This window comes from Salvelinus alpinus, chromosome 2 (assembly GCF_045679555.1).
Source record: "Salvelinus alpinus chromosome 2, SLU_Salpinus.1, whole genome shotgun sequence".
Classification (NCBI taxonomy): Eukaryota; Metazoa; Chordata; class Actinopteri; order Salmoniformes; family Salmonidae; genus Salvelinus; species Salvelinus alpinus.
In genome coordinates this window covers 38362960-38388013 of record NC_092087.1, presented here as the reverse complement: position 1 = coordinate 38388013, position 25054 = coordinate 38362960, and the positions used below count along the sequence as shown (strand labels likewise).

Here is a 25054-nt window from a genome sequence, read left to right as displayed (position 1 = left end):
CTTATAGAACACATCACTGCACTCTATACTTCTCTGTAAACTGGTCATCTCTGTAAACCCGTCGCAAGACCCACTGGTTGATGCTTATTTATAAAACCCTCTTAGGCCTCACTCCCCCCTATCTGAGATATCTACTGCAGCACTCATTCTCCACATACAACACCCGTTCTGCCAGTCACATTCTGTTAAAGGTCCCCAAAGAGCACACATCCCTGGGTCGCTCCTCTTTTTAGTTCACTGCAGCTAGACTGGAACGAGCTGCAACAAACACTCAAACTGGACAGTTTTATCTTAATTCAAAGACTCAATCATGGACACTCTTACTGACAGTTGTGGCTGCTTTGTATGATGTATTGTTGTCTCTACCTTCTTGACCTTTGTGCTGTTGACTTTGCCCAATAATGTTTGTACCATGTTTATTTGCTGCTACCATGTTGTGTTGCTACCATGTTGTTGTCATGTTGTGTTGCTACCATGCTGTGTTGTCATGTTTTGCTGCCTTGTTATGTTGTTGTCTTGGGTCTCTCTTTATGTAGTGTTGTGTCTCTCTTGTTGTGATGTGTGTTTTGTCCTATATTTATATTGTATTATTTATTTTTATCCCAGGCCCACGTTCCCGCAGCAGGCCTTTTGCCTTTTGGTAGGCCGTCATTATAAATAAGAATATGTTCTTAACTGCCTTCCCTAGTTAAATAAAGGTTAAATAAATACAAATAAATAAATAAAATTTGGCCAAGTAGCAAAACAAAACACAAACTGTTACTTTTGCTAAGCAGACTGATTCAGCCCATCCTACCTGCGGATGGCTACCGTCATGGCCTCAGGGGAGGTGGCACAGGGACAGATGACCTCTGGCTTCAGCCCGTGGATCTGGAACACATTGAGGAAGGCATCGCAGGACGACACCGACCCTTAGGGAGAGAAAGACAGAGAGAGAGACTCAACAACAATGACATCTCACAACACTGACCATTTTTGGAGGGTACCCATTCTAACCATACAGGGCTTTGTTTATCACTTGCAATTATCCTATTTGCTGTATGTCAGCCCCACTGACTGCCTGGAAGGTGCAATCCCACTAAGCATCTAACCGACAGCAATATTTTTTGGTCCTGTCCAGACTGGACCAAATCTGAACCAACGTCTATGTTTGGTTCAGATTTTATCCGGTCTGGACCAGCCTTGATTTCAACATCCGCAGACGTCCGGACTGGCCTATATTTGACCCAAACATAGACGTCTATAATTGGTTCAGATTTGGTCCACTACGGACATCTATACAGTGCCTTCGGTAAGTATTCAGACCCCTTGACTTTTTCCACATTTTGTTAGGTTAGCCTTATTCTAAAATGTTATAAATAAATATAAATCCTCATCGATCTACACACAATACCCCATAATGACAAAGCACAAACAGGTTTTTAGGAATTGTTGCTAATTTATTAAAAATAAAATCTGAAATATCACATTTACATAAGTATTCAGACCAGTACTTTGTTGAAGCACCTTTGGCAGCGATTACAGTCTCGACCCTTCTTGGGTATGACGCTACAAGCTTGGCACACCTGTATTTGGGGAGTTTCTCCCATTCTTCTCTGCAGATCCTCTCAAGTTGTCAGGTTGGAAGGGGAGCGTTGCCGCACAGCTATTTTCAGGTCTCTACAGAGATGTTCGATTGGGTTCAAGTCCGGGCTCTGGCTGGGCCACTCAAGGACATTCAGAGACTTGTTCCGAAGCCACTCCTGTGTTGTCTTGGCTGTGTGCTTAGGGTCGTTGTCCTGTTGGAAGGTGAACCTTCGCCCCAGTCTGAGGTTCTGAGCACTCTGGAGCAGGTTATCATCACGGATCTCTCTGTACTTTGCTCAATTCATCTTTGTCTAGATCCTGACTAGTCTCCCAGTCCCTGCCGCTGAAAAACATCCCCACAGCATGATGCTGCCAGCACCATGCTTCACAGTAGGGATGGTGCCAGGTTTCCTCCAGACGTGACGCTTGGCATTCAGGCCAAAGAGTTCAATCTTGGTTTCATCAGACCAGAGAATCTTGTTTCTCATGGTCTGAGAGTCTTTAGGTGCCTTTTGGCAAACTCCAATCGGGCTGTCATGTGCCTTTTACTGAGAAGTGGCTTCCGTCTGGTCACTCTACCATAAAAGCCTGATTGGTGGAGTGCTGCAGAGATGGTTGTCCTTCTGGAAGGTTGTCCTATCTCCACAGACGAACTCTGGAGCTCTGTCAGACTGACCATAGGGTTCTTGGTCACCTCCCTGACCAAGACCCTTGTCCCGCGATTGCTCAGTTTTGCTGGGCAGCCAGCTCTAGGAAGAGTCTTGGTGGTTTCAAACTGTTTCTATTTAAGAAGGATGGAGGCCACTGTGCTCTTGGGGACATTCAATGCTGCAGACATGTTTTGGTACCCTACTCCAGATCTGTGCCTCGACACAATCCTGTCTCGGAGCTCTAAGGACAATTCCTTCGACCTCATGGCTTGGTTTTTGCTCTGACATGCACTGTCAACTGTGGGACCTTATATAGACAGTTGTGTGCCTTTCCCAAATCATGTCCAATCAATTGAATTTAACACAGGTGGACTCCAATCAAGTTGTAAAAACATCTGAAGGATGATCAATGGAAACAGGATGCACCTGAGCTCAATTTTGAGTCACATAGCAAAGGGTCTGAATACTTAATAAATATGTTATTTCTGTGTTTTATTTTTAATACATTTGCAAAACATTACTAGAAAACTGTTTTCGCTTTGTCATTGTGGGGTAATGTGTGTAGATTGCTAAGGAATGTGTATTTATTTAATCTATTTTAGAATAAGGCTGTATCATAACAAAATGCAGAAAAAGACAAGGGGTCTGAATACTTTCCGAAGGCACTGTATGTATGTTTCACAAGTTATGACAGCACAGTACCACAGAGTAGAGTACATTACAGAATAGTACACAGTATAGTAAAGAAAAGTAGAGTATAGTACAATACAGTAGAGCACAGTAGAGTACTGTAAAGTAGTGTACTGTATTGTCCCCTACTTTATTCTAATGCACTGTACTCTAATGAACTAAACTTTACTCTACTGTCTCCAAATAAACGTTTTCCTGTACTGCACTCTACTGTGCTCTATTGTACAAAACTGTGCCGTACTGTACTGTGATGTTCAAACTTGTGAAACATAGCCTAAACGTCTATTATTAGTTCAGTTTTGGATCTGGTCTGCACCGACCAAATGTGTACTTGTTTGGGGGCGGGGCTAATTAGCACAATACCCAGCATGCTTCGTTATAAATAAAAATATATATAATTTACATTTTGGTTATTCAGCAGATGATCTTATCCAGAGCCACCTACAGTCAGTGCATTCAACTTAAGTAGATATACAACAATATATCACAGTCATAGCAAGAAAACAAATGTCTGTAACTGAGAATGTTATTGTAGTTGAAGTTGTCTGTTGGTTTATTATGTAGGTTGAATTAGTTTGAACATAATTTCTTTTGAAAGCTTTTGAAAAAGCTAACATAACTAAATGCTACAGATGAAAGTAATACTAAATATTCTGTTGCAATCTTTAGTTCGCTCCTTTTTCCTATAGTAAGAGCCTTGAAAAAGTATTATTGTGATTCAATGCTTACTTCATTGAGAATGTATGTGCAGTTGAAATTTGGCCAACATCCGAATAAAATGTATTTTTAACATCTGTAAATTAAGTATTTTCAATATCCGGAAAATACATATTTTTGACGGCCAGAAAAGACGTCTTCTCACCTTTCATTCAGCACCTACAATGCACCTGATTTCAACATCTGGAAAATAAGTATTTTCGACATATGGAAAATAAGTATTTTCACCTTTCATTCAGTACCTAAAATGCAAAAGACGTCTTAAAGTCTTTTCAACGTAATTTTGCTTACTGGGATACAGACCAGTTCCAAACATGTCTGCCATCTGTAGTTCCAGTGTGGCTTCCACACAGACTACATTTCCCTGCATGGACTACATTTCACACTCACAGGGATTGGCTCCGTCAGCGACGATGAGCATGCGCAGTGATGCCAGACTGGTGTCCCTCTGTTCCCTGTGTGCCATCATGGCCCAGTGCAGGTCACGACACTTCACCAAGGCAACGCGCGCTATGGGGGGAGAGGAGGGACAAATGAGTACTTGAACATCACAGTGTTCTCATGGTCACATGGAGAGAGAGGGTGTGGATGTGTGGGTGGTGTAACTACCTTTATGTATGTGGACCCTCTGAACCCAGGAGAGAGGGCAAGCCTTCATCACAGCGTAGGGCACACTGATAGTGTGGATCCTGTTCATTACACTCTGAAAGAACAACAAAATACAACTTATTGAACGGAAATACATATGATATGAAATCAGTTTACCTGTAACTATTATCCCCCCATCCACAAACACCCACACACTCTCACCGTGAGAACTCCATGCCACAGGCCCATGTCCTTTTTAAAGTCCAGAACATTCACTAATGTCTCACCTAAGAACAGAAACAAATAGATAAGTCCCTATGAGAAGCATCCTTCAAACACTTGTTCCCTGTGTATCATCGTCAAAACCCAAGATGGCGTAGCAGTCAGACGTCTTTGTCCTACGTCTTGTCGTTTCCCATGTATATATCTTTTGATATCTTCTTCTTCGCATATCTTTTTTATATTTTTCTAAACCTCAACTTCAAAATACTCTCCTGCAACCCGCCTCACCCAATGTGGTGTGGATCTGTTTTTTCTAAAGTATTTTTATTTACCTCGGAACCGGAATCCCCCAACAGCAGCTAGCCAGCTCACTAGCTACTAGCTAGTAGTCAGCTAACCACTGCTAGCGGTCATCAGCTAACCTTTAGCTCGGTAAGCTCTCGCCAGTTTGTACAACGCGACACAAACCAGAGCATACCGGACCTATTTTCTCCCCATATCCCCGGATTCCTACCGTAAGCTCTGGACCTTTTCACCTGGATCATTGCAGCTAGCAAGCTGCTATCCGAGTGACTACTCCTGGCTAACGTTTGTCCCGAAGCAAGCACCAATTAGCCTGGAGCTAGCCCATGCTAGGCCCATACTCCCGGCTAGCTGAAGAGGCCCATCAGCCACTCCTGGGCTACAATACCCGGACCCCTTTTACTGCCGGTACGGGGCACGGAAGCCTGTCGATCCTTCACAACTCGACTACGACGTAATCTCCTTGAGGGGGAACTCAACTGGCCCCTACATCGCGACATCCCCTGAATAAAACAGACTTTCCTCCATCGAGACGTCCCTCTAAGGCCCTTCTGCTAGCTTGCTAGCCCCGGCCTGCTAGCTGTCTGAATCGCCATGTCTCCAGCCAGCCCAACCACTCACTGGACCCTTACGCATGCCTCTCCCTAATATCAATATGCCTTGTCCATTACTGTCCTGGTTAGTGAGTACTGTCTTATTTCACTGTAGAGCCTCTAGCCCTGCTCAATATGCCTTAAACAACCATTAAGTTCCACCGCCTACATATGCAGTGACATCACCTGGTTTAAACATCTCTAGAGACAATATCTCTCTCATCACTCAATGCCTAGATTTACCTCCAATATACTCACATCCTACCATACCTTTGTCTGTACTTTATGCCTTGAATCTATTCTATCACACCCAGAAACCTGCTCCTTTTACTCTCTGTTCCGAACGTACTAGACGACCAGTCCTGATAGCCTTTAGCCGTACCTTTATCCTACTCCTCCTCTGTTCCTCTGGTGATGTAGAGGTTAATCCAGGCCCTGCAGTGCCTAGCTAAACTCCTACTCCCCAGGTGCTCTCATTTGTTGACTTCTGTAACCGTAAAAGCCTTGGTTTCATGCATGTTATCATTAGAAGCATCCTCCCGAAGTTTGTTTTATTCACTGCTTTAGCACACTCTGCCAACCCGGATGTCCTGGCCGTGTCTGAATCCTGGCTAGAGAAGACACCAAAAACCCAGAAATGTCCATCCCTAACTATAACATTTTCCGACAAGATAGAACTGCCAAAGGGGGTGGTGTTGCAATCTACTGCAGAGATAGCCTGTCTGTCTTACTATCCAGGTCTGTACCCAAACAATTCAACTTCTACTTTTAAAAATCCACCTTTCCAGAAACAAGTCTCTCACCGTTGCCGCTTGCTATAGACCACCATCTTCCCCCAGCTGTGCCCTGGACACCATATGTGAATTGATTGCCCCCCATCTATCTTCAGAGCTCGTGCTGCTAGGTGACCTGAACTGGGACATGCTTAACACCCCGGCCATCCTACAATCTAAGCTTGATTGCCCTCAATCTCACACAAATGATCAATGAACCCACCAGGTACAACCCCAAATCCGTAAACACGGGCACCCTCATAGATATCATCCTAACCAACTTGCCCTCCAAATACACCTCTGCTGTTTTCAACCAAGATCTCAGCGATCACTGCCTCATTGCATGCATCCGTAATGGGTCTACGGTCAAACGACCACACCTCATCACTGTCAAACGCTCCCTGAAACCCTTCAGCGAGCAGGCCTTTCTAATCAACCTGGCCCGGGTATCCTGGAAGGATATTGATCTCACATCCTGTGGTGTTCTGCATTAGCATCGAATAGCCCCCGTGATATGCAACTTTTCAGGGAAGTTAGGAACCAATATACACATGCAGTTAGGAAAGCTAAGGCTAGCTTTTTCAAGCAGAAATTTGCATCCTGTAGCACAAAATCAAAAACGTTCTGGGACACTGTAAAGTCCATGGAGAATAAGAGCACCTCCTCCCAGCTGCCCACTGCACTGAGGCTAGGAAACACTGTCACCACCGATAAATCCACTATAATTGAGAATTTCAATAAGCATTTTTCTACAGCTGGCCAAGCTTTCCACCTGGCTACCCCTACCCCGATCAACATCCCTCCACCCCCCACAGCAACTCGCCCAAGCCTCCCCCATTTCTCCTTCACCCAAATCCAGATAGCTGATGTTCTGAAAGAACTGCAAAATCTGGACCCCTACAAATCAGCCGGGCTAGACAATCTGGATTTGTTGCAAATTGTTGCAACCCCTATTACTAGCCTGCTCAACCTCTCTTTCGTATCGTCTGAGATTCCCAAAGCTTGGAAAGCTGCCGCGGTCATCCCCCTCTTCAAAGGGGGAGACACTCTAGACCCGAACTGCTACAGACCTATATCTATCCTACCCTGCCTTTCTAAGGTCTTCGAAAGCCAAGTTAACAAACAGATTACCGACCATTCGAATCCCACCGTACCTTCTCCACTATGCAATCTGGTTTCAGAGCTGGTCATGGGTGCACCTCAGCCACGCTCAAGGTCCAAAACAATATCATAACCGCCATCGATAAGAGACATTACTGTGCAGCCGTCTTCATCGACCTGGCCAAGGCTTTCGACTCTGTCAATCACCGTATTCTTATCGGCAGACTCAACCGTCTTGGTTTCTCAAATGATTGCCTCGCCTGGTTCACCAACTACTTCTCTGATAGAGTTCAGCGTGTCAAATCGGAGGGCCTGTTGTCCGGACCTCTGGCAGTCTCTATGGGGGTGCCACAGGGTTCAATCTCGGGCCGACTCTCTTCTCTGTGTACATCAATGATGTCGCTCTTGCTGGTGGTGATTCTTCGATCCACCTCTACGCAGATGACACCATTCTGTATACCCCTGGCCCTTCTGTGGACACTGTGTTAACTAACCTCCAGACGAGTTTCAATGCCATACAACTCTCCTTCCGTGGCCTCCAACTGCTCTTAAATGCAAGTAAAACTAAATGCATGCTTCAACCGATCACTGCCCGCACCTGCCCGCCCGTCCAGCATCACTACTCTGGACGGTTCTGACTTAGAATTTGTGGACAATTACAAGTACCTAGGTGTCTGGTTAGACTGTAAACTCTCCTTCCAGACTCACATTAAGCATCTCCAATCCAAAATTAAATCTAGAATCGGCTTCCTATTTCGCAACAAATTACTTCACTCATGCTGCCAAACATACCCTCGTAAAACTGACCATCCTACCGATCCTCGACTTCGGTGATGTCATTTACAAAATAGCCTCCCACACTCTACTCAACAAATTGGATGCAGTCTATCACAGTGTCATCCGTTTTGTCACCAAAGCCCCATATACTACCCACCACTGCGGCCTGTACGCTCTCGTTGGCTGGCCCTCGCTTCATAGCCCGTATATTGTAATTACTTCTCCACCATGGCCTATTTATTGCCTTACCTCCCTTATCCTACCTCATTTGCAAATACTATATATAGACTTTTTCTACTGTATTATTGACTGTATGTTTGTTTATTCCATGTGTAACTCTGTGTTGTTGTATGTGTCGAACTGCTTTGCTTTATCTTGGTCAGGTTGCAGTGGCAAATGAGAACTTGTTCTCAACTAGCCTACCTGGTTAAATAAAGGTGAAATTAAAATAAATAAAAAAATCCTCATGAAGATGCCATAGACTTACTCTTGCGATAGAGTATGCCTCTCTCATATAGTGTAGTTACTCACCCTCACAGTAGTTGCAGGCCTGGGTCAGTGCTTGGCAATGGGTCAACATGGCCACCTTAGACACAGCCACACCCATCACTGTGCCCTCCTTACTTGCCTTGTACTAGGGGGAGAGAAAACACAATCCATTAGGATTGTATGAGAAGTACACACATGTGCACGTGCGTGCACACACACACCTCACCTCACCTCTATGTATGCAGGGTCAGTGTTAGCTGTAGGGATGTGGGGCTGCCAGTCCTTTCCAGGTTTGGTGAGGTACTTGGAGTCTGTCACCACCCACTTTAGCTGAGGCCAGCCTATGAAAGACAGTTAATAACATACCAATCAACTTCATTAAAAAGAGACTCATAGCGAAAGACAAAAAGTATCACATTTTGATCTCTAGAGACAATGGTTGTGTTTGAGATCAACCAGATTGCAGTCGTCGACTGGATGACTACAAATCACCTGGCTTCCTAAATAACTACTCATTACTATTTGTAGATCAGTCAGTCTACTCAGTCGGTGACCAGTGAATGAAATACATTGATACTCTGTAATACGGCCAGTAAGAGAGGCAGCTCCTGACCTTTGAACTGTAGTATCTCTCCGGTGGGCGTCTTGGGGAGTCCCTTCAGACAGATCTCACTGGTCAGAGCCAGAGTTACACCACAACTGCCAAGCAGGAAGCCCACCTGACTACTGCCTGCATCCTGGTGGAACAACAACGGACATGGAGTCAATCACAAAGCAGATATAACAGCATGTCAATGTGGGCTTGAAAAAGTTCCAATGACATGTCCTTACCTTGCGAGACAAAGGTACCTCTATTGGGACAGGGATGACCTCAGCCAGCAGGCAGCCATAGAAGGCCACCCAGAACATCCCAGGGTCACTGTTTGGGTACACTAGAGCCACCTACAGGAGAAAAAAAAAATGATGTATGGACCTTAATGCAGAAATCAGCAGTAAAAACAATAACAAAGTGTTCTCTCCGCCCGTTTCGGTAAAAACCCTGTTTTGGTAAAAAGCTGAGGGATGGGGCTGAATCATTTATAATTTTATTTAACAGGGAAGACATATTGAGACCTAGGTATCTTTTACAAATGTGCCCTGTATATATATAAAAAAAGTAACAGTCAGTATCTGGTGTGGCCACTAGCTGCATTAAATACTGCAGTGCATCTCCTCCTCATGGACTGCACCAGATTTGCCAGTTCTTGCTGTGAGATGTTACTCCACTCTTCCACCAAGGCACCTGCAAGTTCCCGGACATTTCTGGGTGGAATGGCCCTAGCCCTAGCCCTCACCCTCTGATCCAACAGGTCCCAGACATGCTGAATGGGATTGAGATCCGGGCTCTTCGCTGGCCATGGCAGAACACTGTCATGCACAGAATGAGCAGTACGGCTGGTGGCATTGTAATGCTGGAGGGTCATGTCAGGATGAGCCCGCAGGAAGGGTACCACATGAAGGAGGAGGATGTCTTCCCTGTAACGCACAGCGTTGAGATTGCCTGCAATAACAACAAGCTCAGTCCGATGATGCTGTGACACACTGCCCCAGACCATGACGGACACTCCACCTCCAAATCGATCCCGCTCCAGAGTACAGGCTTCGGTGTAACGCTCATTCCTTCGACGATAAATGCGAATCCGACCATCACCTCTGGTGAAACAAAACCGTGACTCGTCAGTGACGAGCACTTTCTGCCAGTCCTGTCTGGTCCAGCGACGGTGGGTTTGTGCCCATAGGAGACGTTGTTGCCGGTGATGTCCGGTGATGTCCGGTGAGGACCTGCCTAACAACAGGCCTACAAGCCCAGCCTCTCTCAGCCTCTTACGGACAGACTGAGCACTGATGGAGGGATTGTGCGTTCCTGGTGTAACTTGGGCAGTTGTTGCCATCCCGTACCTGTCCCGCAGGTGTGATGTTCAGATGTACTGATCCTGTGCTGGTGTTGTTACACGTGGTCTGCAACTGCGAGGATGATCAGCTGTCCGTCCTGTCTCCCTGTAGCGCCGTCTTAGGCGTCTCACAGTACGGACATTGCAATTTATTGCCCTGGCCACATCTGCAGTCCTCATGCCTCCTTGCAGCATGCCTAAGGCACATTCACATTTCTATCCAACCTAAAGTGGGGAGAACAAGTATTTGATACACTGCCGATTTTGCAGGTTTTCCTACTTACAAAGCATGTAGAGGTCTGTAATTTTTATCATAGGTACACTTCAACTGTGAGAGACGGAACCTAAAACAACAATCCAGAAAATCACATTGTATGATTTTTAAGTAATTAATTTGCATTTTATTGCATGACATAAGTATTTGATCACCTACCAACCAGTAAGAATTCCGGCTCTCACAGACGTGTTAGTTTTTCTTTAAGAAGCCCTCCTGTTCTCAAACAGACTCCAACTCCAACCTCCAAGTTGATGAAGAGATGTGTCTGTTACTTGAACTTTGTGAAGCATTTATTTGGGCTGCAATTTCTGAAGTGCAGTTAACTCTAATGAACTTATCCTCTACAGCAAAGGTAACTCTGGGTGTTCCTTTCCTGTGGCGGTCCTCATGAGAGCCAGTTTCATCATAGTGCTTGATGGTTTTTTGCGACTGCACTTGAAGAAACTTTCAAAGTTCTTGAAATTTTCCAGATTGACTGACCTTCATGTCTTAAAGTAATGATAAACTGTCGTTTCTCTTTGCTTGTTTGAGCTGTTCTTGCCATAATGTGGACTTGGTCTTTTACCAAATAGGGCTATCTTCTGTATACCACCCCTACCTTGTCACAACACAACTGATTGGCTCAAACGCATTAAGGAAAGAAATTCCACAAATTAACTTTTAACAAGGCACACCTGTTCATTTAAATGCATTCCAGGTGACTACCTCATTAAGCTGGTTGAGAGAATGCCAAGAGTGTGCAAAGCTGTCATCAAGGCAAAGAGTGGCTACTTTAGATGTAGCAACTGCTGATTGCAAGCAAGCAATTGATTTTATAAGCAACACACACGTACATTGTAATGTTGTAATATTGTTGTATTGGGGAATTATACATTTTGTCGTAGAGTAGTGGTGTAATAATGTGCTGGATGATGTACTGTTTTATTTGTATTTGTTTTGTGATGTAATTGAGAGTCGTTTCTGCCTTGACAGCAGCTAATGGGGATCCTTAATAAATAAAAACAAATTTAAAAAAAATGTATGGCGCTATATCATTACGAGAGAAGTAGAAGTAGTGTGAGTCAATGTGTCTCACCCTGTCCCCAGGCTTGAGGACCTGCTCGTTCTTGGGTCCCAGTTTGTTGAGGAGGGTGTAGGCCAGCTTCACACTGCGGCTCCACAGCTTCCCTGATGGCGGGAGAAGGGGAGGAGGTAGGAGGGAGGAAGGGCATGCATCGTAAATAACAGTGTCACGATCTGTCAATCAATCTCATACTCCACCTCTCATAACCCTCCATTACCAGGATTACTCTATCCACATCATGACTACAGTATAGCACCAACAATAACCTAAGAGGATGTAATAAATAAAGTATCCAGGGCCTTGTCCCTCACTAAGTAGAGTTATAAATGTTAAAAATCATATGTTCTATAATTGTAGGCAATCATATAACCATGTATTAGATGGGGGTATCTAAGTCAGGTTGTAGTAGCAGTATAAAATCTCTGTATGGCTCTAGTCTCTCACCGTGGGTCAGTGTGGTTAGGGGTTTGAGATTGTGAAATACTGTAGGTCAGTGTGGTTAGGGGTTTGAGATTGTGAAATACTGTAGGTCAGTGTGGTTAGGGGTTTGAGATTGTGAAATACTGTAGGTCAGTGTGGTTAGGGGTTTGAGATTGTGAAATACTGTAGGTCAGTGTGGTTAGGGGTTTGAGATTGTGAAATACTGTAGGTCAGTGTGGTTAGGGGTTTGAGATTGTGAAATACTGTAGGTCAGTGTGGTTAGGGGTTTGAGATTGTGAAATACTGTAGGTCAGTGTGTGTCAGGTTTTGGCCAGGACTGTTCAGGTTTTGTTCACTAGATGTCCCCCTTGCACCTTTTTTGTACCTTTTGTTTTTTCTTGCCCTAATTATTGTTTGCACCTGTAAGTCATTCCCTTGTTAGTATTTAACCCTGTGTGTTCCTCAGTTCCTTGCTCAGTGTTTGTATGTTAGCACCCAGCCCCAGCCTTTGTGAACATTTTTCTCTTGTTGAATTTTCCAGAGGTTCTCTGGTTTTGTTCTCGTGTATTTTTGGATTGATCTTTTGAGGTTTGTTTTTTCCCTTGCTGTTTTTACCACTTTGTGGATTTTCTTTTGTATTTTGGAAGATATCTATTTTTTTATTAAACCACCATCTCTAGTACTGCTGTGTCTGCCTCATCTTCTGGGTTCTGCCAATTATTAGTGACTGTTTCTCGCACCGGGTCCTGACAGTGTGGTTAGGGGTTTGAGATTGTGAAATACTGTAGGTCAGTGTGGTTAGGGGTTTGAGATTGTGAAATACTGTAGGTCAGTGTGGTTAGGGGTTTGAGATTGTGAAATACTGTAGGTCAGTGTGGTTAGAGATTTGAGACTGTGACATATCGTAGGTCACTGTGGTTAGGGGTTTGAGATTGTGAAATACTGTAGGTCAGTGTGGTTAGGGGTTTGAGATTGTGACGTTCCGTAGGTCTGTGTGATTAGGGGTTTGAGACTGTTACATACCGTAGGTAAGTGTACAGGGCTTTGTGTATGGGCCTAGTTTCTTACCGTAGGTCAGTGTGTACAGGGGTTTGAGACTGTGACGTACTGTACCATAGGTCAGTGTACAGGGCTTTGTGTGTGGGCCTAGTTTCTTACCGTAGGTCAGTGTGTACAGGGTTTTGCCAGTGATGTCCAGGGCGGTGAGGGCAGGGCTCTTGCCCTGTGTGGCCCCCCATCGAGCCAGGGCAGCCTGGAGGGCCGGAGGCCAGTTACTGACCACCCCTAAGGGCTCCCCCTTCACTGGGATGATCTGACGGCCCTCTGGCCGTGGTGTGTTGGGGTCCGGCTGGGGCACTGGAGGGAGAGGGAGGTTGGGGGAGGCAGAATGAACCAGGTAGCACCTTTGAGGTTGGTACAGAGGGGTGGAAATGAAAACATTGAAGGTGAAATTTACAGAGATATACTCTGGTCTCAGATCTGTTTGTGCTGTCTTGGGAGTTGGCAAGACAGCACAAACAGATTTGAAACCAGGCTAAAAGAGATCCACTGACTGAAGAATGAATGGTGGCTCACCCTCTACGATCTCCTCCTGGTCATCCACAAAGAACTCACTGAGGGGGGGCCTCTTGGGCCTCTTCAAGGTATTGAGCAGCTGCTGGATCTTAGTGGACACCCTGCTGTTCACCGGGACACCTGGAGGGAGGGAGGGGGGGGGGCAAACACTGTCACACACACTCACCCTGCCCCAATATACAAAGGGAAGTCTTGATTGACTTCACACACATCTCTGGCTTTCCTTTCTCGACTTGCAGTCTGCTAGTATGAAAACCAGCAGGCAAAGGGCTAACTCTACACCAGGACTGGGAGGGTTGGAGTGATGTAAAAGGGAAAAATAATCATTGGTTGCATAATAGGAAAACACATGAGGATTCATTCGGTTTCAAAGGATGGTTCTGGTTTCACAGAAATACTACTCTCCCTAATCATACGGCGCAGAGGATATGAACAAGGCACAAACAGTACACAGACGTATATATAACACCAGAAGTTCATGGGTTTCTCATAGGGAATGTGTTACCTCTTCTGTTACCTATTGCCAGTCAAAATAACATGCGACAGGGTGGAAAAAGGCCAGAAGAAAATAAAACAACATGGTTTGGTTAATGATATGGTCCAGGCGGAAAGCAACATGTTATTCAAGAAAAACATTATTACTTTAAAAAAAAAGTTATTTTCAATGGAAATGCAAAAGTGTATGAAGATTCGGCGAGGACACACACTCGCGCAGTCATAATCTCACATAAACACACCCACGCACAGACTTATGTACTCTTACACACACACACACACACACACACACACACACACACACACACACACACACACACACACACACACACACACACACACACACACACACACACGGTGACCCTAACAAAGAGGCTGTTCTTACCGTCAGCTGTCTCCATCATGCTGGAGCGACTCTGTTCGCGGCTCATCCCCCGGACCACAGGAGGGTTGTTGGGCCGGTCCACCTGAGAGGAGCCCCTGGCCTGGGGGGCTGCCGCCAACACGTCTGGGGGGGGTCCGCTGTTCTCTGAAAGGCCTGGCAGAAAGACAGGGTAATTTTATCTGCTCGGTTTATCTTATATAGGGTTACATGCCAAGGCGTTCTAAAGTGTTGTGGTCATGAGGACATATCTTACCGATGCGTGCTTGAGCCAGCATGTCAGCTATGGCTGGATGCTGTGGCTGTGACTGTGGCTGTAGTTGTGACTGGTACTGTGGCTGGTACTGTGGTTGGTATTGGGGCTGGTATTGGGGCTGGTATTGGGGCTGGTACTGGGGCTTGTACTGGGGCTGGGCTTGGGTCTGGGGCTGGGGCTGGGATGGTTGAGGCTGGGGCTGGGGCTTGCTCTCTCCATGGGACAGTGTGGAGGAGGCGGAAGAAGCGGAAGAGGATGTGGAGGAACCCTGGACAGAGCGGTTGATCCAGGAGTCAGGGCTCTGCAGACTGGGGGGCTGCAGCAGAGAGGAAGGGGCAGGAGCCCCCAAACCAGCACCCACTGACGACTGTCTCAACAGAGCACCCTCATCCTCTGAACTTGACGACGAGTCTGAGATAGGAGAAAGGAAGTAAGAGAGATGGAGAGAATTAGAAAGAGAGAGCATGTGACATTAGGATTAAACTCTACAGTACTAACAATAAAGCTTACGTAGGCTGTTCCTGAGGAAATAGAAGCAGTCAGGCTGATTTGAAGGAGTCAGTCCTACGCTACCTGGTGGGGTGCAGTTGTTGATGGGCGACTGAACGTAGGTGGAGCGGCGTTTGGTGGGCATGGGTAGTGCCATCTTCTCCTCCTTGTGTTTGGCCAACGCAGCCTGCACCGCCTCTGTGTGGATATCTGGGACAACGGGAGAGAGAGAAAGAGAGAGAGAGGGAGTGAGGGAAAGCGGAAGAAATTACAATTTTGAATTTGGATGATTGCAAAGGATAGGGAATAGGGATGGAGAGGAAGATGAGAACATCCAAGGTAAACATGAGTTTTTCTGGAAAAGTATATCTGAAATCTAAGTGATCCTGCCAGTCAGGGAGATATTTAAAATTATTATTATTATTACATAGATACTGATGCATAAAGACAATCACTGTTCTGTCAACACAGTTAAAGCTGAATGGAGGTTTGACTTTCAACCGTCAGAATAGGAGAGATGGCAGTTAGGTCCTGCTGTAACAGGAAACCACAGTCTGTTTGCTGGAGAGAGAGGGGCTATTATCATGCTCACCCATCGTTGTACACACACACACGCACACACACACACGTGCACAAAGGCACGGATCAGAGGATGACCAGAAGACACATCAGCACTTTCTTATACATTTCCTCATGACACAATCTACATAAACCATCAAACACAACACTATAGAATGACATAAGATAACATTTGATTCTACTAAAAAAAGACAGCTATTCTGTTCCCATTCTTCCTATACGCTGCATGTGTGATCATACATCGCCATAGAAACATGAGAGAATGACCGTCACACGCGTCTGAGAGGCATCTCCATGGCGACAGCCGAGGTTGCCGGGTGTTAAAATGTTAAAGTTGTTAGATGTCTGTCCTCTACCTCTCCGGCCCTACACGACAACCAACAATGAACAGCACAGACAGCCAGACACGATCAGCGCCCACACAAATACACACTTGCAGCACCTCAGCCTAGCAACACAAACATACACTACACACACCCATGTAAGCGCAAATAGGCTACATACACATGTGCGCCAGACTATCTGGATCTAAACATCATCATATCGCTGATAGCTAATTCTCAATCTCTCAGTCCTCTTGCTCACACCCTTCCAGTATTCCTTTCTCTGTAGCTCTACCCCCTCCTCTATCCCTCTCTCTCGTTCTCCCCTTCTCACTCTCTCAAGGAGACTGAGGTGTCAGCAGGTTCTTCCTAAGGACTGCTGGAGTGTGACTGACCCACCCATCGCTGCTCTTCCCTGACTCCTCACTCTATCCCTCCTCTCTATCCCCCTCTTATTCCCTCTTATTCCCTCTTATTCCGTCTCAGTCCTGCTCAATTTCTCTGTGATATTCCTCCGTTATCCTGTAATAGAACAGTGTTTGCACTCAAACTTCAATCCTCTTCAAAGTCCTTCTCCATTATCCCTGCATCCTATTTATTTCCACCTGGCTACCAGCTCTCATTTCCTTTCCCTCTTTCCCAATCCTTGCCCTGAATCCAGTCGGACTTCCAGCAAGATCCCCTGAGATTCCTCCACACATCAAATGGAACTTGAATAATTTTTGCTGTTCTCTCTGGTCAGCCGTCCTATTAGCTCAAACAGATTCCACATAGTGCTGGTCCTTCCGTCCTTCATCCCCCAAAACTCCACTCCACAATGAGGTATGGGACCTAGTGTGCGTGTGTGTATGTGCATGTGTGTCTCACGTGAGAGGCGAGACCAGTCTGATGCAGAGGCTGTCCAAACAGGGATGGGAGGAGAGAGAAATGGAAGGAGAGAGAAATGATAGAGTATGAAGCTGCCTAGAGGGAGGACACATGTACACTGCATGCACCTCTAGTAACAGAAGGAGAGAGAGAAAGAGAGAGGACAGAAAGACTCTTATACACTTCTCTGCAATCCATTGTTCTTTCATGTCTTCTCAACCATCTAACGACTAATTCTAACACTCCTTCCCTGTACTCTATAGAATCTACAAAATAATTATATGGTGCTGAGTTCCTCCTTCCTGTTTAGTATTCCCCCTGCTCTCTCCACAGCCCAGCACATTGCCAAGCCATGACATCACTCCCCAATCACAATGTGAGGGATCTGGCCTCTTGGGCTCCCCTTTAGAGGGGATGCTGTTGCACACTGTAGGGACTTCTCTTTCTAAACAACCCAACAGGACACACACACACATGACCTCAGCCAGCACTCACAATCCAACACGCGCACACACAAAGCACCATTGCCCTTTCATTGGTCTATTTGCGACCATTACAGGATTACAAGATTCTGCTTCAAACCAGATTGGACCATAAACTGACTATATTAATGCTTATATTGACTGAAATGAAAAAGAATAATGAGAATAGATCAAACTTAACATGAACCAAAAATGTAACAGTATTGACTATGACTGGATTTCCTAAGGCGACCTAAAGTGTTGATTTAAAAAACGGAAACTGAGACAAGTTGTTGCCCACCTGATCGGTAGCGGTCATCCCTGGTCCCTCCACTGCGGTGCGGTCGCCGAGAGCGACGATCACGGTAGCGTGAAGAGGAGCTGGGTGGAGGAGCCTGGGTGTGAGCATTGGCATGGGTGGAGCCAGAGGCGTTGCTAGGACCAGGAGCCTGGGCATCATAGGCAGGGGGGGGGGCTTCCACTGGGGAGTACAAAGTAATAAAGTAGATGACAAGGAGACAAAAAGACAGTACACAAAGTATATAGTATATACAGTGCATTCAGACCAATTCACTATTTCCACATTTTGTTACGTTACAGCCTTTTTCTAAAATGGATTTAATCATATTTTTTCCTCTTCCTTTTTTTGCCCAGAAAATTTAAAAATACCTTATTTACATAAGTATTCAGACACTTTGCTATTAGACTCGAAATTGAGCTCAGGTGCATCACGTTTCCATTGATCATTCATGAGATGTTTCTACGACTTGATTGGAGTCCACCTGTGGTAAATTCAATTGATTGGACATTTATTTGTATTTTTCTATTTAACCTGGCAAGCCAGTTAACTTCTTTGGGGTAGGGGGCACTATTTTCACGTCCGGATGAAAAGCATGCCCAGAGTAAACGGCCTGCTACAAAGCCATAAAAGCTAGAATATGCATATTATTAGTAGATTTGGATAGAAAACACGCTGAAATTTCTAAAACTGTTTGAATGATGTCTATGAGTATAACAGAACTCATCAGGCAGGCAAAAACCTGAGAAAAAATCCAACCAGGAAGTGGGGAATCTGAGGTTGGTCGATTTTCAACTCAGCTCCTATTGAAGATACAGTGGGATATTGGTAGTGTTGCACTTCCTAAGGCTTCCACTAGATGTCAACAGTCATTAGAACCTTGTCTGATGCCTGTACTGTTTAGTGGGGCCAAAGGAGAGAGGAATGAGTCAGGTCTGCCATGACCTGAACATGCTCTGACCATGCGCGTTCACGTGAGAGCGAGCTCTGTTCCATCGCAATTCTGAAGACACAGGAATACTCCGGTTGGAACATTATTGAAGAAATATGTTAAAAACATCCTAAAGATTGATTCAATACTTCGTTTGTCATGTTTTTACGGACTGTAAATATAACTTTTTTTACTTTTCGTCCGTACTTTCTGCTGGACCTGCCCGCGCGTCGTGAGTTTGGAAAGTGTACTGAACGCTAAAACAACAAGGAGGAATTTGGACATAAATTATGGACATTATCGAACAAAACAAACATTTATTGTGGAACTGGGATTCCTGGGAGTGCATTCTGATGAAGATCATCAAAGGTAAGTGAATGTTTATATTGTTACTTCTGACTTCTGTTGACTGCATAATATGGCGGCTATATTTGTGTCTTGATTGGGCTCTTAGCGCCAACTCAGATTATTGCATGGTTTGCTTTTTTCGTAAAGCTTTTTTGAAATCTGACACAGCGGTTGCATTAAGGAGAAGTGCATCTAAAATTCCATGCATAACATTTGTATCTTTTAGCAATGTTTATTATGAGTATTCCTGTAAATTGATGTGGCTCTCTGCAAAATCAAAGGATGTTTTGTGACTTCTGAACATAAGGTGCCAATGTAAACTCAGATTTTTGGACATAAATATGAACTTTACCGAACAAAACATACATGTATTGTTTAACATGAAGTCCTATGAGTGTCATCTGATGAAGATCATCAAAGGTTAGTGATTAATTTTATCTATATTTCTGCTTTTTGTGAATCCTATCTTTGGCTGGAAAAATGGCTGTGTTATTCTGTGAATTGGCACTCACCTAACATAATCGTTTGGTTTGCTTTCGTCGTAAAGCTTTTTTGAAATCGGACAATGTGGCTGGATTTACAACAAGTTTACAACTTTATAATGGTGTAAAATACATGTATGTTTGAGGAATTTTAATTATGGGATTTCTGTTGTTTTGAATATGGCGCCATGCACTTTCACTGGCTGTTGAAGAGGTGGGACGCTAACATCTCAAGTACCCTAGAGGTTAAGAACAAATTCTTATTTACAATTACGGCTACACCGGCCAAACCCGGACGACGATGGGCCATTTGTGCGCCGACCTATGGGACTCCCAATCACGGCCGGTTGTGATACAGTCTGGAATCGAACCAGGGACTGTAGTGAAGCCTCTAGCACTGAGATGCAGTGCCTTAGGCTGCTGCGCCACTCGGGAGCCCCCCAAATGATTTGGAAAGGCACACACTTTTCTATATAAGGTTCAACAGCTGACAGCGCATGTCAGAGCAAAAACCAAGCCATGAACCTATAGAATGGTGCAGCGGTCTAAGCTACTGCATCGTAGTGCTTGAGGCATCACTACAGACCCGGATTCGATCCCAGGCTGTGTCATAGCCAGCCGTGACCGGGAGACCCATGAGGCAGCGCACAATTGGCCAAGCGTCGGCTGGATTATGGGAGGGTTTAGCTGGCCAGGATTTCCTTGCCCCATCGCGCTCTAGCAACTCCTTGTGCAGGGCGCCTGCAAGCTGACTTCGGTCACCAGCTGGACGGGTTTTCCTATGACATATTGGTGTGGCTGGCTTCCGGGTTAGGCGAACAGTGTGTCAAGAAGCAGTGCGGCTTGGTAGGGTCGTGTTTCGGAGGATGCATGGCTCTCGACCTTCGCCTCACCCGAGTCCCTAGGTGAGTTGCAGCGATGGGACAAGACTGTAACTACCAATTGGATATCATGAAATGGGGGAGACAAAGGGGTAAAAGTACAACAAATAAATAAATAAAACAAGCCATGAGGTCGAATTGTCCGTAGAGCTCCAAGACAGGATTGTGTAAAGGCACAGATCTGGGGAAGGGTACCAAAACATGTCTGCAGCATTGAAGGTCCCCAAAAACACAGTGACCTCCATCATTCTTAAATGGAAAAAGTTTGGAACCATCAAGACTCTTCCTATAGCTGGCCGCCCGGCCAAACTGAGCAATCGGGAGGCCCATGGCTTGGTTTTTGCTCTGACATGCACTGTCAACTGTGGGACCTTATATAGACAGGTGTGTGCCTTTCCAAATCATGTCCAATCAATTCAATTTAACACAGGTGGACTCCAATCAAGTCGTAGAAACATCTCAAGGATGATCAATGGAAACAGGATGCACATGTGCTCAATTTCGAGTCTAATAGCAAAGGGTCTGAATACTTATGTAAATAAGGTGTTTGGTCAGGGAGGTGACCAAGAATGTGATGGTCACTCTGACAGAGCTCCAGAGTTCCTCTGTGGAGATGGAAGAACCTTCCAGAAGGACAACCATCTCTGTAGCCCTCCACCAATCAGGCCTTTATGGTAGAGTGGCCAGACGAAAGCCACTCCTCAGTAAAAGGCACAGCCCACTTGGAGTTTGCCAAAAGGCACCTTAAGGACTCTCAGACCATGAGAAACAAGATTCTCTGGTCTGATGAAGCCAAAATGTTACTCTTTGGCCTGAATGCCAAGCGTCACGTCTAGAGGAAACCAGGCACCGCTCATCACCTGGCCAATACCATCTAATACCAATACCATTCCCCCTTGGGTTGTGCCGTGGCGGAGATCTTTGTGGGCTATACTCGGTCTTGTCTCAGGATGGTAAGTTGGTGGTATCCCTCTAGTGGCATCCCTCTAGAAGATATCCCTCTAGTGGTGTGGGGGCTGTGCTTTGGCAAAGTGGGTGGGGTTATATCCTGTCTGTTTGGGGCCACAGTGTCTCCCGATCCCTCCTGTCTCAGCCTCCAGTATTTATGCTGCAGTAGTTTATGTGTCGGGGGGCTAGGGTCAGTCTGTTATATCTGGAGTATTTATCCTGTCTTATCCGGTGTCCTGTGTAAATTTAAGTATGCTCTCTCTAATTCTCTCTCTCTTTCTCTCTCAGAGGACCTGAGCCCTAGGACCATGCCTCAGGACTACCTGGCCTGTTGACTCTTTGCTGTCCCCAGTCCACCTGGCAGTGCTGCTGCTCCAGTTTCAACTGTTCTGCCAGCGGCTATGGAACCCTGACCTGTTCACCGGACGTGCTACCTGTCCCAGACCTGCTGTTTTCAACTCTCTAGAGACAGCAGGAGCGGTAGAGATACTCTGAATGATCGGCTATGAAAAGCCAACTGACATTTACTCCTGAGGTGCAGACCTGTTGCACCCTCGACAACCACTGTGATTATTATTATTTGACCCTGCTGGTCATCTATGAACATTTGAACATCTTGGCCATGTTCTGTTATAATCTCCACCCGGCACAGCCAGAAGACGACTGGCCACCCCTCCTAGCCTGGTTCCTCTCTAGGTTTCTTCCTAGGTTCTGGCCTTTCTAGGCAGTTTTTCCTAGGCACCGTGCTTCTACACCTGCATTGCTTGCTGTTTGGGGTTTCAGGCTGGGTTTCTGTACAACACTTTGTGACATCAGCTGATGTAAGAAGTGCTATATAAATACATTTGATTGATTTGATTGATTGATCGATCCTTACAGTGAAGCATGGCAGCATCATGTTGTGGGGATGTTTTTCAGCGGCAGGGACTGGGAGACTAGTCAGGATCAAGTGAAAGATGAACGGAGCAAAGTACAGAGAGATCATTGACAAAAACATGCTCCAGAGCGCTCAGGACCTCAGGCTGGGGACAAAGGTTCACCTTCCAACAGGACAGCGACACTAAGCACACAGCCAAGACAGCGCAGGAGTGGCTTCGGGACAAGTCTCTGAATGTCCTTGAGTGGCCCAGCAAGAGCCCGGACTTGAACCCGATCGAACATCTCTGGAGAAACATGAAAATAGCTGTACAGCGACGCACCCCATCCAACCTAAGAGCTTGAGAGGATCTGCAGAGAAGAATAAGAGAAACTCCCCAAATAGAGGTGTGCCATGTTAAAAACCTGTTTTTCCTTTGTCATTATGGGGTATTGTGTGTAGATATATGAGGGAAAAAACAACTAAAGAGTAAAGCGCTGTCCCTCTGTCATTTTCATGGATACAAACATAAAAAAGGGTTCAGAACTCTCTAGGCTTCCACTTCTTCCCTCTCCTACTAAGGCCCTTGGGATATGACCCTTGACCTGACCTCTAAGTGACTTAATCCTCACACGATGAAGAGAATATTGCTGCCTCTCAAATAGAGATTCATAATCACAATCTTCAACTCACAATCTTACAAAATGTCATTAGGATCTGCATGTGCTTTTACAACATACTGCATTTTCATCAAAATGTTAAAGATGTTTCTAAAAGGGTTCCGTCTAACCATAATAGAACATCATGACTAGGGTTATTTTGTAAAGGTACAGAACATTGTAAACAAGGGAGCAGCTTTGCTCATCGCCGAAAAATGCTGTCTGAAATTGTTAATATTTACAGACAATCAACCCATAAAGGAAGTGAGCGAATAAAGAGGGAAGTGGAGAGGATAATGCGCCTATCAGAGTCCAAAAATGTGTATTGGTACGCACAGCAGTGTTCTGGAATATTGGACCGTTGGCTTTTATGCATTTCAAATTCTCAGCGCGGCTCAAGCAATTTATCCAACTGTCACCCCCATTCAAATGAATAGAAGTACGCAGAGCCGTGCTGGTTGGGAATTCTTGAGAGGTGCGCGGTGTTGGGCTGTGCGTCGGTGGTCTCAGAGCCGCGTAGCTATGTCACAATGGGCCACTGGAATATCGTGTCTCTGCATCCGTGGACTGGAGGAGTCTGGAGACACTTTAGTGACCGGTACTACCACTGTGAGGCAGCAGTGAGCACCAAGCAGATTTGACCATGTTTCTTCATCTTCATAATGGAGGAGAGAAAAAAATCCTCATTACGAATTATGTAAATAACCTCAAATCAAACAAAAACAGTAGTTGAATATTGAAGGTATGTTCTCATAGGCCTGAGTGGCATTATGGGGAGATGTTGTATCCAGGATAAGGTCAATCAAATCACATTTTATTGATCGTGTACACAGTTTAGCAGATGTTATAGCGGGTGCAGCGAAATGCTTGTTTGTTTCTTACCTGGTGTATGAATAAAGAAGGGAAGCAGAAGTTTAGTCCTTTTCTTCTCATATCCCTTCTGTGTGATGTCACCTGAGAAAGAAGAGAACATTGGTCACTGATGTGATCAAACAGACATACAACATACACAAATACTAATTCAGCAGGCAGTACATATACATAGGCTACTGTCTGCATCAAACCTACAGTGGTCAAATAGACTCAGTTGAACAAAAATGAGCAGTGTGTTCTTTGTGTAAAGAGCAAGTGCTATTTATTCATTTTGTTAACTTATTCCTCAGAAAAGTTACTGTAGTACACACACAGAGGCAGAAACAAACACAATGTCCAACTTTGATGAAGAAATACTAGATATTCTGACCAAACAGTTTAAGGATTACAGAGTAAGTGGTTTTCTTTTCATGTCTGAAATCTTCATATCTCAGAATCTGTTTGGGGGAAATATCTACAATGATACTTTGATGGCAATTTTTTTTACACTCTTTTTTAGGCCTCCTCTCTGTGGATTACATAGGAATAATTCCAATGCAAATGTTATTATGTAAGAAATTTGTTATCAGTATTTTCGAATGGCACCGGACCACCCATACAACCCATACACCCTGAAAGTAATGCAAAAAGGCAAACGGTTCTAGAAAAATAATTGAACTGACTGTAGTTGGATTCCCAACTCCCACATCAGACCTTAGCAACCCTGGTAATAACCCTCTATCCTAAACAAGGTGTGGTGTATTACCTGTTCAAACACAGGCCTTTTATAAGTCACTCCCATTTGAGACAGAGAGCGAGAGTGTGAGAGAGCGAGAGTGTGAGAGAGAGAGAGAGAGAGAGAGAGAGAGAGGGAGGGAGAGAGAGAGGGATGAGAGGGAGGGAGAGAGAGAGAGAGGGACGAGAGGGAGGGAGAGAGAGAGAGAGGGACAGAGAGGGAGAGAGAGAGGGACAGAGAGAGAGAGAGAGAGAGAGATAGAGAGATAGAGAGAGAGAGAGAGAGAGAGAGAGAGAGAGAGAGAGAGAGAGAGAGAGAGAGAGAGAGAGAGAGAGAGAGAGAGAGAGAGACGAGACGAGAGAGACGAGAGAGAGGGACGAGAGGGAGAGAAAGAGAGAGAGAGGGACGAGAAGGAGGGAGAGGGATTAAGCAAATTAAAGAAGGAATGAAAAGAGGGAGAAGGAAAGACAACAGAG

The 25054-nt window shown here is 45.2% G+C and overlaps 1 protein-coding gene across 2 annotated transcripts in view; it reads right to left on the bottom strand.

Annotated features, from left to right (window-relative positions):
• Positions 1-25054, bottom strand: part of LOC139560226 (disco-interacting protein 2 homolog B-A-like) — an 87645-nt gene that overhangs the window by 17830 nt on the left and 44761 nt on the right. For both annotated transcript variants that reach the window (XM_071376806.1, XM_071376813.1), the window contains exons 2-17: positions 23873-23944; positions 17889-18068; positions 15442-15567; positions 14869-15279; positions 14616-14768; positions 13736-13855; positions 13319-13516; positions 11753-11844; positions 9301-9411; positions 9083-9206; positions 8701-8810; positions 8512-8614; positions 4434-4498; positions 4233-4326; positions 4014-4133; positions 797-911 (exon numbers count right to left, since the gene is read on the bottom strand). In XM_071376806.1, the coding sequence (XP_071232907.1) occupies positions 797-911; positions 4014-4133; positions 4233-4326; positions 4434-4498; positions 8512-8614; positions 8701-8810; positions 9083-9206; positions 9301-9411; positions 11753-11844; positions 13319-13516; positions 13736-13855; positions 14616-14768; positions 14869-15279; positions 15442-15567; positions 17889-18068; positions 23873-23944 (2194 nt within the window). The remainder of the gene's footprint in view (positions 1-796; positions 912-4013; positions 4134-4232; positions 4327-4433; positions 4499-8511; positions 8615-8700; positions 8811-9082; positions 9207-9300; positions 9412-11752; positions 11845-13318; positions 13517-13735; positions 13856-14615; positions 14769-14868; positions 15280-15441; positions 15568-17888; positions 18069-23872; positions 23945-25054) is intronic.